Source organism: Hippichthys cyanospilos, chromosome 16 (genome assembly GCF_059441005.1).
Source record: "Hippichthys cyanospilos isolate Australia breed blue-spotted pipefish chromosome 16, RoL_Hcya_1.0, whole genome shotgun sequence".
NCBI lineage: Eukaryota > Metazoa > Chordata > Actinopteri > Syngnathiformes > Syngnathidae > Hippichthys > Hippichthys cyanospilos.
In genome coordinates, this window is record NC_142384.1 from 12,516,347 (window position 1) to 12,529,869 (window position 13,523).

Here is a 13,523-nt window from a genome sequence, read left to right on the forward strand (position 1 = left end):
AACATCTCTAATAAAATTAAATAATTTGCATCTTTTGGATCTCATCTACGAATGACTTGAGCAATTTATAATAGCAATTTAAAAGTCTTCAAATTGCAATTACCTGTGCAATACTACTACTGTACAGACTTTTTGAAGCATCTGCAGTTTCCTCTTCTGACACCTGAGGGCAGCATTCAACGTTTTATAATACCAAAAGTTTATCCCCTTACGGCTCTCCGTAGTTGCCGGGTAGTGGAGGTCAGGCGTGTTCATGAAACAACTGCGGAATGCGAGGGAATCGCCGCAAACATGATTTTCATTCAAAAATCGCAGAACATAACAGTAGTCTATATTTAATATGCTGTAACGCGAATTTGAAAAAGTGTTCGCTGTGACGCAATTCGCGAAGAACGCGAAGCGCGACACCAGAAAAGCTAGCGTCCGTTTTGCCCTACAAAGGCGCCCAGTTTGACAGTAGCTGGGCCTGACGTAAGACGAACTGCTGAAGGGGTGACAGTCAACGAGGGGACTTCATGAAGAAATAGAGGGTCGCTTTTTCTGGATAAAATACTTTTTAAACATGAGGAAGGACGTGAGGATATTGCTGGTTGGGGAACGTAAGTAGGGAGTTTATTCTGTGTGGCTTGGCTGCAAAGCGCGTTATCCGCTTATACTGAGTGCTAGCGAGGAAGCTATAATGGCTAGCACTTCTCTAGCCAGCGTGTTGTCTAGCGTTATGGTCGTAAAATGAAAGCTCTGGAAATTTATATAAATTATTCTACAATTAACCTGTAGGTGTTCACCGTTATTGCAGTAAAATGTAGCATTGGCCTGGCTCCCACAACACTTAAATTATGTTTAGGGACAGTGATAATGCAATCAAATTAGGCACCACAAACTCGTGTTAATTTTTACTGACATGTAAAAGACCTGTGATACATCGATATGCATATATTTTTTAATGCATCGTTTTCTTTTCTGTACAGCCAAGGTGGGCAAGACGTCACTGATCATGTCTCTGGTCAGTGAGGAGTTTCCCGATGAGGTGATTTTTCTTTCTTTTCCATACGAAATTTGATGAAGAAAATTGGATAATTGTTGCTTTTTGATACGAGTGTTTGTTTTCGATTTGCTAGGTTCCTCTACGAGCTGAGGAGATCACCATCCCAGCAGACGTCACCCCAGAGAGGGTCCCCACACACATTGTGGATTACTCAGGTACTGTGTTGTTATGGTGGCGTGGTAGGAGAGTAGTTAGCACATCTGATTCACAGTTCTGCGGTTGGTGGTTTGAATTGAGGTTCAGATTTTCCTGTGTGGAGTTTGCATATTCTCAAAGTCAGCTAACACAAGCCACCACAATGAAAATGAGCTGTACAGGGAATGGAAGGATACGATGTGTTCACACCAACATGTTTTGTGCCACGGACCAGTTTTGTGAAAAGCAATATTTTTTGCAGTCTATCTGAGACCAGTCCACATGGACCACTGGTTTATAATAGGCAGTTATGACAATGTGATACAGTATGTAAAATACTTTTTTTTGTTGGTTCACATTTTGCAGAGGCAGAACAGTCAGATGAACAACTGTATCAAGAAATATCTAAAGTTGGTTTCATTTTTATTCTCTTAATTTAACCTTTCAATATTTTGCATTATTTTTCCGTCATGCATGAGATCTTCATTTTGACTATTCCCCTTTTACAGGCAAATGTTATCTGCATCGTGTACTCTGTCAACAACAAGAAGTCAATTGAAAAGGTGGGCAAGGAACCTGCTCTGTTGATTTAGCTTGGGTGTTTCTCAAACAATGGAATTGCTTTGTATTCGGTACTCATGCACAATCCTATGAGAGCCAATATAACATTTGTTTTTAAATCTGATACCTTAAAAAAGTGAGTAGCATTGTCTATAGATGCAGATTGTTATTATTAAAAAAAAAAAAGATTTCGTTGTGCATGTGCAGGAATACCAGTGACTGTTTGTAGTGAGTGTTTAATGTTGTTCTGCCGTCTCTTAGGTGACAAGCCATTGGATTCCCCTCATCAATGACAGAATAGACAAAGACAGCAGGTGTGTACTTTTATTTATCTTGACAGTCACATAGTTTTGTCTGGTTGTGATGTGTAAAGTAATGTTTAAGTGTATGATGCAAAAGATTTTCACTCAAAAACGTTTTTTTTTTTTTGCTTATACACGATTTATGTCACTGAAAGGCTCTTAAAGAGTGTAATGTAATACTCACCCATGTGTGATCATTAAATTTGCTCTTTTGTTTGATTTTTTTTATTTATTTTTTAATAATTTGTTGACAAACCTATGCTCCACACTTTCAGTTAGAAATATAATGAGAGGAAATGCAAATTAGGGATCAGACCAACACCAGCAAATATTGTTGTAAATTGCCACTATGTTTGAAATGGTAGTTTTTTTCTGCTAAAGTAATACATATGGTTTTTTTTTTTGTTTTTTTTAATATAGAGTGCCATTGATCCTCGTGGGTAACAAGTCTGACCTTGTGGAGCACAGCAGCATGGAGACCATTCTGCCTATAATGAATCAATACCAGGATATTGAAACATGCGTAGAGGTAAGCTAATGTAACCAGGCCAGTTTTGGTCCACTAATTTAGGTTTAGACACATTCACATAAATTTGAAAATCAGAGGTTCCTTGGCTGACTATGAAAGTCCATATGTATTTTATACATCTGAACATGCTGTATATCATTCACCTTTACAGTCGATAAGTCATGCTGTAAATGTTTGAATGGGAAATAACATTAGACTAGAAATAATAAACAGTAAGTAGTACTGTGTGTGGTAGTTTTTGTCATGTATTTGCAACATAAAAATTCCTCACTTTTTATGAGGCACTATCATCATGTTGGCCTTGTGATAGATTAGCTGAAAATCCAAAGTAGAGAAAATGGAGGATGTGAGTGTGGGCACATACAAGTGGAAATAGTTTGGCTACTTCATCATGTGGCATTTATCTAGGGCATGCAAATGTGGCATTTATCTAGGCATGCCAATGTGCAGCATGCTTGCGCTTTTCATTGCCAAATATAGTTAAGATGGCCATCAACTTTCTCATGTTCAATTTTTGGCATTTTTCAAGACTACAAAAAAACATGCCACTAGAATTTTACAAAAACAAGTTTTTAAATTGCCCTTAGAGCAACATATATACTATTTTTCTTTCTTTTTTTTTCTCACAGTGCTCTGCTAAAAATCTGAAGAACATCTCAGAGCTGTTCTACTATGCTCAGAAAGCAGTTCTCCACCCGACAGGCCCTCTGTACTGCCCCGAGGAAAAAGAGGTGAGCTCAGTTGCTTAGAATGTTGAAATGACCTGATGGAGATATTTTGCTCCCGAAATTGTATCTACATGCACATAGCCTAATATGCGGGTTTATCTGTCTTACAGCTGAAGCCTTCTTGCATCAAGGCTTTAACTCGAATTTTTAAAGTGTCTGACCTGGACAACGACGGCATCTTGAACGACAATGAGCTCAACTTCTTTCAGGTGATAATTTTTTATCATCATATCATATTTGGGATCAAATACAGCATTCGTGTGCATCAGTCTGTTACAAATGGACATTAAGGTGAGCTTAAAATTGCTACTGTACATTAATGTGATTACTATTTTTTTTTTAAATGTAGAGAACGTGTTTCAACACACCATTGGCATCCCAGGCCTTAGAGGACGTTAAAAATGTTGTTAGAAGAAACATGGCAGATGGAGTCAAGGATAATGGGCTAACATTAAAAGGTCAGACATGATCTTATAATTTAATATGTGATTTTGAGATGGCTTTTTTCTGACCCCATCTCTGTAATTTAGGCTTCTTGTTCCTGCACACCCTGTTCATACAGCGTGGACGACACGAGACCACTTGGACTGTGCTCAGGAGGTTTGGTTACGACGATGACCTGGAGCTCACGCAGGAATATCTCTTCCCCGTGTAAGTGCCATAAATTAATAAGTTTCATTACTGCAGTGGTTTTTAGTGATTGGATTTATGTTTCTCCCTTCTCCAGCATCAAGATCCCTCCCGACTGCACCACAGAGCTAAACCACAATGCTTACCTCTTTCTTCAAAGCGTCTTTGATAAACATGACAAAGTAAGTTGTCAAATTCAGCGCTCTCGTTTGCATGCGGCCCAGACGCCTAATTTTTGACGGGGGACGGATACTTTCAAATCGTCGTGCGTCCCTCGGACACATCGTTTTTTGACATCAAAGTATTAATCATCGTCCATCTACTCTTTTATTCAACAAAACTTGACGACTTGTGAATATCTTTGACAACTTCGTTCACCATATTTTGATCTTGTGGAAAAAAGTATGTCACTCGAGAAAAAAAGAACACATCTTTGTTTACATAAATATTGGTGTCACGCCGTGAGGTAATGGTCAAACAGAAGACAACGAGTTCGTTTTCACAACCATGATTCCAGTATTAACTTCAAAATAAAATCCTCCCACTGCCATTTGTTTCAAACATTACTTGATTTCCCACTTTTTATTTTGAAGCATTGTCTTGCTTCCTTTACAACCAGCCAGATTGCCAGACAGATTTCACTAGGGCACATGCTACAGTCCTGATCTGCAGGCTGAGCTGGGGCTGTATTAGCCATATTACTCATGTAATAACACCTAACTATTCCTTTATTTCACAATTACTCATTAATGACAATCTCAACTTTGCATGACGCTGCCATGTTGTTTTATATGCGCTGAATTGGACTTGTGTGTGTGTTCAGGACCGAGATTGTGCACTTTCGCCAGAGGAGGTGAAGGACCTGTTCAAAGTATTTCCCTACATGCCGTGGGGCCCAGATGTCAACCATACAGTGTGCACTAATGAACAGGGATGGATCACGTACCAGGGATACCTCTCCCAGTGGACGTGAGTTTTTGAAGGCTTGTCTTTACGTGTGTGTTCTTTTACCTACCCCAAAAAAACTCATGTCCAACTGCCATCCAGATTAACGACGTACTTGGATGTCCAGCGGAGTTTGGAATATTTGGGTTACCTGGGATACTCCATCATCTATGAGCAGGAGTCCCAAGCGGCTGCTATCACAGGTAGCTGATGCAGAAAGTTATATTTTCAGGCTGCTTTAGCATTGATTTTTTTTTTTGAGTGTTTAATACAAACATGCCGGTATTAGAAGTATTGTATCTTGTTTTTCAGTGACGCGGAACAAACGTATTGACCTGCAAAAGAAACAGACCCAGCGCAGTGTTTTCCGCTGCAACGTCCTTGGTGCTCGAGCCAGCGGGAAGAGTGGCTTCTTACAGGCCTTCCTTGGGAAGAACCTTCAGGTCAGTTGGCGAATATATGCCAGAATTGTTGCGGTCCTATCAGAAATACCCGGTCTGTTCGTTACATAATCAACTGAGTTAGTAAGGAAAAAAAAAGCAGTTTGTTTTTCTCACTATAGCGACAGAGGCGGATAAGAGAAGACCACAAGTCCCTGTATGCCATCAGCACAACTTACGTGTATGGTCAAGAGAAGTACCTGCTGGTAGGTGACAACTTAAAAAATAGCAAAAAATAAGAGGAATTCATGACTGGGAATGCTGTGGGAATAGGGTTGAAGTTGATGGAAAACAAAAACATATAATATCGCTACATTTCTAATAAATAAAAATCTAACGTTAGAGAATGCCTGGTTATACACTGTATCCTGGTCCATTAAACGTCTGCAAAAAAGGTTTTGGCAAATGGCTGATATTTGCTGTTATAGAACAGTTATAGAACACTATTGTAATTAGTTATGTTAATTTATGATACAGATGATGGACTTTATGATATTGCCCTTATAACTTCATTAATTGCATCATGCAATGCATGCTATAAATGCTGTTTGTTTTTTTAAGCCTACTGTTATTCCCTGTTGATCTCTGCTATTCACAAGAAATACTAAAGATACCAGGCCAGTCTGTAAATAGTGAAAATCCACATTTTTTTAAATATATATTTTTTTAACCTTCTTCCAGCTCCATGAAATGATGCCAGATTTTGAGTTCATGTCCGAGGTAGACCTCGCTTGTGATGTGGTCTGTCTGGTCTATGACGTCAACAATCCACATTCTTTTGAATATTGCGCCAAAATGTTCAAGGTATGTATACTTGATTTTGCACTTTAAAAAGACCTGGATTGTGTATGTGCCTTAATGAATCTTTGTGAAGTTAATGTGGACCCCTGTTCATCATGGCGGATTAAAAAAAAAAAAGAAAAATCACCGAAGCTGTTTTGTGGTCTGTGTGTGTGTGCATGGCAGCAATACTTCATTGACAGCAAAACTCCCTGCGTGGTAATAGCCGCAAAATCGGACCTTCACGAAGTGCGGCAGCAATACAGCCTTTCGCCTCATGAGTTTTGTCGCAAACACAAGCTTCACCCGCCCCAGCCATTCACGTGTAACACAACCGATGCCCCCAGTAAAGACCTCTACACGAGGATCACCACCATGGCCATGTACCCGTGAGTATTCAACCGTTTTTGTTTTTGGTATCTAATATTCATACAAAGCGCTTCCCCCTGACAGCTTTTTACTGAACATGATAGAGCTGGGTAAAAAAAAGTATGTCGACTTTAAAAATAGGTTGACTTAAAATATCTGCCTCGAAGCTCCGCTGGAATCATGTTTGTGCCACTATTTTCTACACTGACCTTTCTTGCACGTACACAGTTTTAAGAGGGTGTCTTAACTACTTTAAAGCGCTCCAATACGACTGGTTTTTAAAGTAGATTAACCGGCACTAAGCCAGCCAAGCCCTCAAAATCTCATTGTCTTGAGCCGTAGAGCAATTAAAACCACTTTAGTCAGTCGTGCTTGAAAAGCAAAGCATGATCTAAAAGGCTTACTCACCTAGAGTCAATCTTGCTACTGATTGACTCAGAGTTATTTAAGAAGGCAACCGTCAGATATTTACCAATTATTGGGCATGCGATGCCCACCTCCTCCGCTATAAATTCTCATTTATCCCGTCTCCACCTGCCTCCTCGTTTTTATGCGTGTTTTCTGTTTTGCATGTGCATACACGCATTCTCGTGTGTGTTCTTCCCCCCGCAGTCACGCCCGTCTGCGCTGCATGTGCGCCTGCAACAAGTGCACCTATTGCCTGTGTCAGAACCTCCTCAAGATGGAGTTGCTGCGCAGCATTAAGGCTCAACTGCGCAGGGTGGTTCACAACAGGTTCATATGTAGAGTTATATCCTGTGTTTCAGCGTAGTCGCACTCCTTTCTCTGTGTAGTTGTGGCACAGCTGCGTTTCCACAGAGACGACGGCAGCTCATTAGACGCTCCTGTAGCGCGTGCTTGTTCTCAAGTGTCAAATGAGTCTTGATTAGTCATGCAGTGGGGAAATTTTGGTTTTACACCAGCAATGTGGATAGTGGCAGCTGACAAGATGAAAAAAATATATTCACAGCATTAAGCAGTGTATGTGGAAATTGGACGTCAATGGTATGTGCGAGGTGTGTCAAAAAGGTTCCAGGATAGCCGTCAAAAAAGATCAACCGCTAGTCAAACGAACTTGTTTTCTGTATTATCTTAAGGTTTTTACTAGTATGTAGGTATATTTAGAAAATATAGCATTTTTTTTTAGAGATTTTTTTTACAGTCTGATGTTCCTCATAGGAGACATGGTTAACATACTGCCAGAATCTAATATCGACCCATGTCATTTCCAAGCATATTTGGGTCAAGAATGGGGAACAATGTCAAGATGGTCTGTGAGGAAGGAGTTGTATAGGATTCTGGATGATTGCTTCCAGTAGTGCACAAAAGTGTGGCACAGAAGGCTGGTAGGGACAGTGCATTAACATCCTAAAGAATTAAATCCAATGGAAAAGAAGCAGTCCTGGATTTTTTTTCTGACACACCTTGTATGTGGATTATATTAACGTGAGTAGGGACACAGTAATTTAGCACAAAAATTCATTTATTCAAGTAGTTTAACTTTAAACGCACAGGAAAGGATTTTTTTTCTGCTGAAATTGGCTAAATAATTTTAGAATCCCTGGGTATCTGGATAACTTGTTTTCGTTTCACCAGGCACATGGCACAAGCCGATTTGAAGAACTCGACCTTCTGGCTGAGGGCTAGCGTGGGCGCCACCGTTTTTGCCGTGCTGGGCTTTGCCATGTACAGAGCACTTCTTAAACATCGGTGATGGGACGGCGGGAGACGCCTACATCCACCTCCCCCGTGGTCATTTTCCCGTCTGTCATCTGAAAAACTGGCCGACCAATCGGACAACCGTCTGTTTAATCCCGCCCATAGTAAGAAACCATTTTATATGCATCTAATCATGAAGTGTCAATCCTCTTTTTCTTTTTGAGCGGGCGAAGTAAAATGCAACTTGTGAATGCCTACCAGTCAATTTTCAAACGCTGACATTGTGTCAGGGTTTATTGTTTAGTTTCTTCTCAGGTCAAGTAGAGGCAGCCACAAAGGGACTTGAGTTTGTTCATAGATGTGTATATGCAGTATATTCTGGAAGTAATCCTGAAGGGTTTTAACAATTACCAGGTGGCGTCTTTGCCCCACCTAGTGGCGTCCAAACAAACTACATTTTAACATTCATGGATGTCTTGCAGTTTATTTTTATTTATTAATGTCTCAGTCTGTTCTTTAAAGGGTTCACATGCTACAAATATCTTTTTCATGTATTTTTGTACTTAGCACCTTCAAAGCTATTTCCGTACTGTTTTTAACTTGTCTTGGTTTTCAATTAGCTTTACTTCATTTGTTAGCTTACTACACCATTACAACAGCCACGTTACAACCCCGCAATTCTGCCACACCTCTTTGTTATTGGGTCAAATGGTGGCTAATTTCACAAGTCAAAAAAATGATTTTAAGTATGTAATAAATCGCATTTACACCCATATTTGTGTGGTATTGGAAACGGTACATTTATTCACATCCATACATACAGTATAGCTTTACTGTATATGTAATTTACATCTCAGTTTAGATTCACAGTACACAATTACTTTTCACAATAGAAGTGGTGCAATGTCATAAAAGCTTTCACTCTGGTTTATTTAGTGTAGGCATAAATAATTACTTAGATTTTCAAAAAATTAGATTGGAAACAGCATTCCCAAGATGAACAAAAGCGTGTTAATTTTAAAAATAGCAGGGTGTCTAAAATAAAACCCCAGAGATGTTAAATATAAACATCTGAACATTGAGATCACAGACAACAAAAAATGAGATTGGAGTTAAATGCATCGAATGTACATTGGTTACTCACTTCTTGCAGGTTGTACATTTAGTCACGTTTATTGCTAAAATCTAAGATCTTCTGAGCCAGACTTGCCTTTGTGGATTTTGTAAATGTCTTTTTTTTTTTTATCAGGACACCCTGTATGTGTTAAATAATCTGCATAATTTAGACCACAAAAAATACATAAAAAAACTTGCATTTTAAGAAAGCAGCAATTCATGAATGAAAAAATGGGTACAGGCCGATGGGAGGGGACCACTTGTTGAAAACGCCAATTTTACAGGGGAGTGAGCAAGGGATGAAAATCCAAGAAGTGATGTCAAAGGTGAATGTAGCATTGTGTGTTCATTTTTCATGCTATTTTCTATGAAATTCACTTTTGAAGTGTGAATTACAGAATAAAACTGAATATTATGCTGCAAATGTTCTTGCATTTTTCTCAAAATGGGCTTTGCTGGAGCTCAGAAATTCATAGAAAAATAATCTAAAACGTTTGGCACGTTGTTTCTGGATGTACAATGAACAACAACAAAAAACAAAAATCTATCACACTAAGTGGTTCCATTCTATTGGCCTGTACTCATCATTGTCAGTTATCTAGTATTTTGCTCCAGTCATTTTTTTTAAATATGCACATCCTACCGTACAATTGTATTTTGAGATTACTTTTTTTACCTTCACATTTACAAGCGGATGAAAGGATAATGTATATAATGTAAACACATTTCCCTTTCAACCAAAACAAGAACGAGAAAACAAGGGAACTATTGTAGTGTCACAACAGCATTCAGGCCAGCGACTGCTCCCTGAGGAACTCCTCGAGGACGGCGATGATCCGGCAGGCTTCGGGCATGTCGCTGTGCTCGGCCCGGGCGTTCTGCAACAGCACGTCGCCGTTGCCGCAGCCCTGCAGGAACTGGCAGCAGCGAAACAGAGCGTAGTGGCTCATCTCGGCCTGACGTACAAATCGCTTCAGGCTGTTCATGTCCTGGATGGCCTGTAAAGAAATGACAGCCAAGATATATGCAGGAGTCCCCAAAATTTAAGCAAGGGGTGTCAAACTCATTTTAGCTCAGGGGCCACATGGAGAAAAACCCAGCTTCAACCCAGTGGACTATTTGGTTCAGGCCTATTAAATTTTTTTTTTTAAAGCATCACAAAATCATCTTGCAGTGCGGATTAAGCCCACGGGCCATATGTTTGATACCCCTTTAAGCCATTGGTGCTCTCCCACCTTCAATTTGAAGTTCTCCAGGATCTGTCTGAGGAGGAAAGGGTTGGCCCGTTCGGCGGCGTTCAAAAAAGCCTGACTCCATTCCTCGCAGAAGCGGTTACTGACTGCGGAACACAAAAATACACGTATTGTAATGATGCCTCCTCAGATATGTTATGATGACGGACGTACCGGTGTTGGTGAGAGTGGGCGGCGTGTCGGAGCAGTCGATGGTCAGATGAGAGTGGGCGTCCTCCGACATGGCCTTGCAAAGGGAGGCCGTTGTGGTGTCTTGCTGTGACAGGCCCTGCAAGCTAGCTGCTTTGAGGAACCTGTGCAAGAACAACACAATCAATAAATACACAAATTGAGACAGAACAATAAGCAGCCGAGCCAATTTAAAAGTCTCAATTTTCTATTAACTTTTTGGAAGCGCTGGACTGTATCGGCTACACCTATGGGCGTCTATTACAGTCCGGGGGCCATTTGTGGTCCGTTGTCCATTTTTTGGTGGCCCACTCACATCAAGAAGAAATTTGAAAATGTAGATGCCACTCCAATAATTGAACTGGTTTATAGCTTTTCTATATAAATGCATAGATACAAAGATACTCCCTGAAAATTTGTCCAACCATATATTTGTGATTGTTTTTTGGAGTTAACAAAATATAGTCTCCAAATCTTCTTTATCAACCTACTTGAGTACTAATAATCAGTATTGACCTTGAGAAAAACATACCTCTCTATCTCTAATTCCAACAAATGCAAACCCTATGGAAATCAATTCCACTTACCGGGTCACGTCCGCCTTTGTCCTGTCGTCCGCATTGACGACTTCCACGTGATTGTGACTCAGTGCCTGGAAGAAGGAGAGTGTAATTATGGATCGATACTTTCATCACCTTGCAGACTGTATGAATGTAAACTGGAAAGTGGACAAGTGGATATTTTCTTAAGCATCTACCATGATCACATAGATTTACATGCATTTTGGTTGCTGAGTCAACTCGCTTCACAATCTCCTCCACAGGCAGGCTTACATTCAACATAATGAATTTTGTTCGGTATTGTTTTAAATCAGTGATAGTGCCGGTTCTGGCGGGGCTTACGGCATGTAGCAGGAAACAGATGTTGCTCTGGACCAGCTGCACCACACGGTAAATGTGCATGACGGACTCTTCGTACCAGCGGCTCAGATAAGGTCGGAGCTCCGTCTCCAGGTTTTGTAGCTGTCGCACATAAACAGTCACAAGTCATCCAATATGACACTGGAACAAATTATTTCAATGCGTTTCAACGTTTTTCTGTACCTCGGGCGTTTGCAGACTCTTTTGCAAGCCTTGAACATACTTATCAAGCTCGAGCCTATATGTACACCAAGTCAAGGAACACAGCAGCACCAGTCGGAATGTGACAATTCTACAAGGAGAAAACCAAGGATATAAATTGAGTCCTTTTTCGGAGCCTCCCAAAAAGCAGATGACGTGTCCGTTGCCGTCGGCGTCAGGTTGCTCCGGAGATCTCTCCTGCTCCAGGAGACAGCAGTAGCACCCCACTGACTGCTCTGGAAGGCTGCGGAGAAACATGGTTCATTGAAGATGTGAATGGGGTAGGCTGTTTGTCCAGAAAGCAAATAATGTAATAGCGGCAATCACCTGAGCTCCACGGTGGCAATGTTGCCCATGCCTCCAAGCAGGGCTCCTTTGCTCAGCCTCCTTGAGATGTACGTGCATAGCTCAGGTTCTGCCTCCGCGGGTAGACTGCTGTCAATTAGAGTCAAGCTGGAAAGCGGAAGGCACAATGGTCAGTATGGATACGAGCAGCTGTAGGGCCGTGACGAGCTGGGAAGCAGATGGACACAGCTACACAAACAACCACACAGAGCTTCAATGTAGCATTGAAAGTATGGCCTACAGGAGACACCGCGAGGTGATGGTTGCTCAAGTGACAACTGATATGACAATAAATGCAATGTTGCGTCCCATGGCAGCCTGCGGATGTGCACGCAACGTGAAAGAAGAAAGCGAGAAGGCGGCGGCCGGCACGGGGAACACAGCTCCTGGGTTACCTAAAGTCTTCCTGACTGGTTGTGGAGTCTGCACGTCTCTGGTTCCAAGCCACATTTTCCTCGGTAGTCTCCGATCTATGACAATATGCATTTTCATCACCACCCTGGTTTAAGTGTATCGATCTACACGCTGTGCTTGCAGACGAGTGAGGAAGATGTACAGTCACTGAAAACATCCATGAGACAAGGCACGAGAGATCGATCGATAGATACGTAGACAGATAAAAAAGGGATGCCAAACCCGGCTGAGCCAAAACACAATAATAATGCTTATAAAAAGATTACCTCGTGCCCTCGTATAAATAAATGGCATAGTAGCAGTTCAACTGAGTCTTCTGGCCGTAAGCAGCAATTTCCTCGCTGTCGAAGTCATCTTTCTCCTCCACGTCAATGGAATCTTGGAACGACGACGTCTGGGATGTAAACATAGTCCTCGCGGTGCACGGACAAACCTAGCAGCCGGCTACACAGACGCTAGCCAATGCTTATATTTGTAGCTAAGTATCGTCGAATAGTGGGTTTCTTCTAAAGGTGCACAAATGATTGGCTTTTGGGTACGCTTCATGCAAATTGTAATGGTAGGAGCAAGTAAACACTTGCGACACGGATTTCTGTTTGAACGGACTAACAATTGACCCCTTGATGGGTGAGGCCGCAGAGCAGCCATCTTACGTTGCCACTGCTCGCGACAACTTGGGTAATATAGGTAAAATTTGGACCACAGTTTATGTTGTAAGCTAATCAGCGGCCGTGCTTTAACTGTTTCCAACTTTACTGCCCCGCGCACGGGTATGTTTGAGCAACGCACTGGATTCCCGAAAGGTCGGTGTGAACCAGTGCGCACAGGATTTTTCTACTAGAATACCACATTGCGCATGCGTAGATTTTGCGCAACTCTAATAAATCCGGTTTTAGATAATCGTTTTAAGGTTCCTACGCCAAAGGTAAACGCTATTTCTCATACTAATCACAAGATGGCGACAGTGTAGCACCGGAAAACCA

General features: G+C 41.2%; 2 protein-coding genes across 4 annotated transcripts; one reads left to right on the top strand and one right to left on the bottom strand.

The window, feature by feature from the left end:
* Window positions 1-229: 229 nt before the first annotated feature.
* rhot1a (ras homolog family member T1a) lies at window positions 230-8,896 on the top strand. Of its 2 annotated transcripts, XM_088437750.1 has the most exons (20): window positions 230-599; window positions 969-1,027; window positions 1,119-1,200; window positions 1,547-1,590; window positions 1,690-1,743; window positions 2,003-2,055; window positions 2,464-2,572; window positions 3,202-3,303; window positions 3,411-3,509; window positions 3,650-3,758; window positions 3,831-3,951; window positions 4,028-4,112; window positions 4,754-4,899; window positions 4,978-5,078; window positions 5,188-5,318; window positions 5,438-5,521; window positions 5,997-6,119; window positions 6,282-6,484; window positions 7,077-7,199; window positions 8,061-8,896. In XM_088437750.1, exons 1-20 carry the CDS (start codon window positions 563-565, stop codon window positions 8,176-8,178), a joined length of 1,983 nt encoding a protein of 660 aa, XP_088293876.1. In that variant the 5' UTR covers window positions 230-562; the 3' UTR covers window positions 8,179-8,896. The 2 variants fall into 2 exon arrangements, with proteins under 2 accessions (XP_088293876.1, XP_088293877.1); XM_088437751.1 differs by lacking the exon at window positions 7,077-7,199.
* A 2-nt stretch (window positions 8,897-8,898) lies between these two features.
* On the bottom strand, window positions 8,899-13,138 carry c16h17orf75 (chromosome 16 C17orf75 homolog). 2 transcript variants are annotated; one of them, XM_088437752.1, is made up of 10 exons: window positions 12,807-13,137; window positions 12,522-12,596; window positions 12,109-12,234; window positions 11,893-12,025; window positions 11,764-11,820; window positions 11,563-11,682; window positions 11,248-11,312; window positions 10,646-10,785; window positions 10,475-10,578; window positions 8,899-10,237 (listed from the first exon to the last, which is right to left on the bottom strand). In XM_088437752.1, the coding sequence occupies exons 1-10, from the start codon at window positions 12,947-12,949 to the stop codon at window positions 10,028-10,030; spliced, it is 1,173 nt and encodes a 390-aa protein (XP_088293878.1). In that variant the 5' UTR covers window positions 12,950-13,137; the 3' UTR covers window positions 8,899-10,027. The 2 variants fall into 2 exon arrangements, with proteins under 2 accessions (XP_088293878.1, XP_088293879.1); XM_088437753.1 differs by lacking the exon at window positions 12,522-12,596 and having other exon boundaries at window positions 12,807-13,138.
* Between the last annotated feature and the right edge of the window lie 385 nt (window positions 13,139-13,523).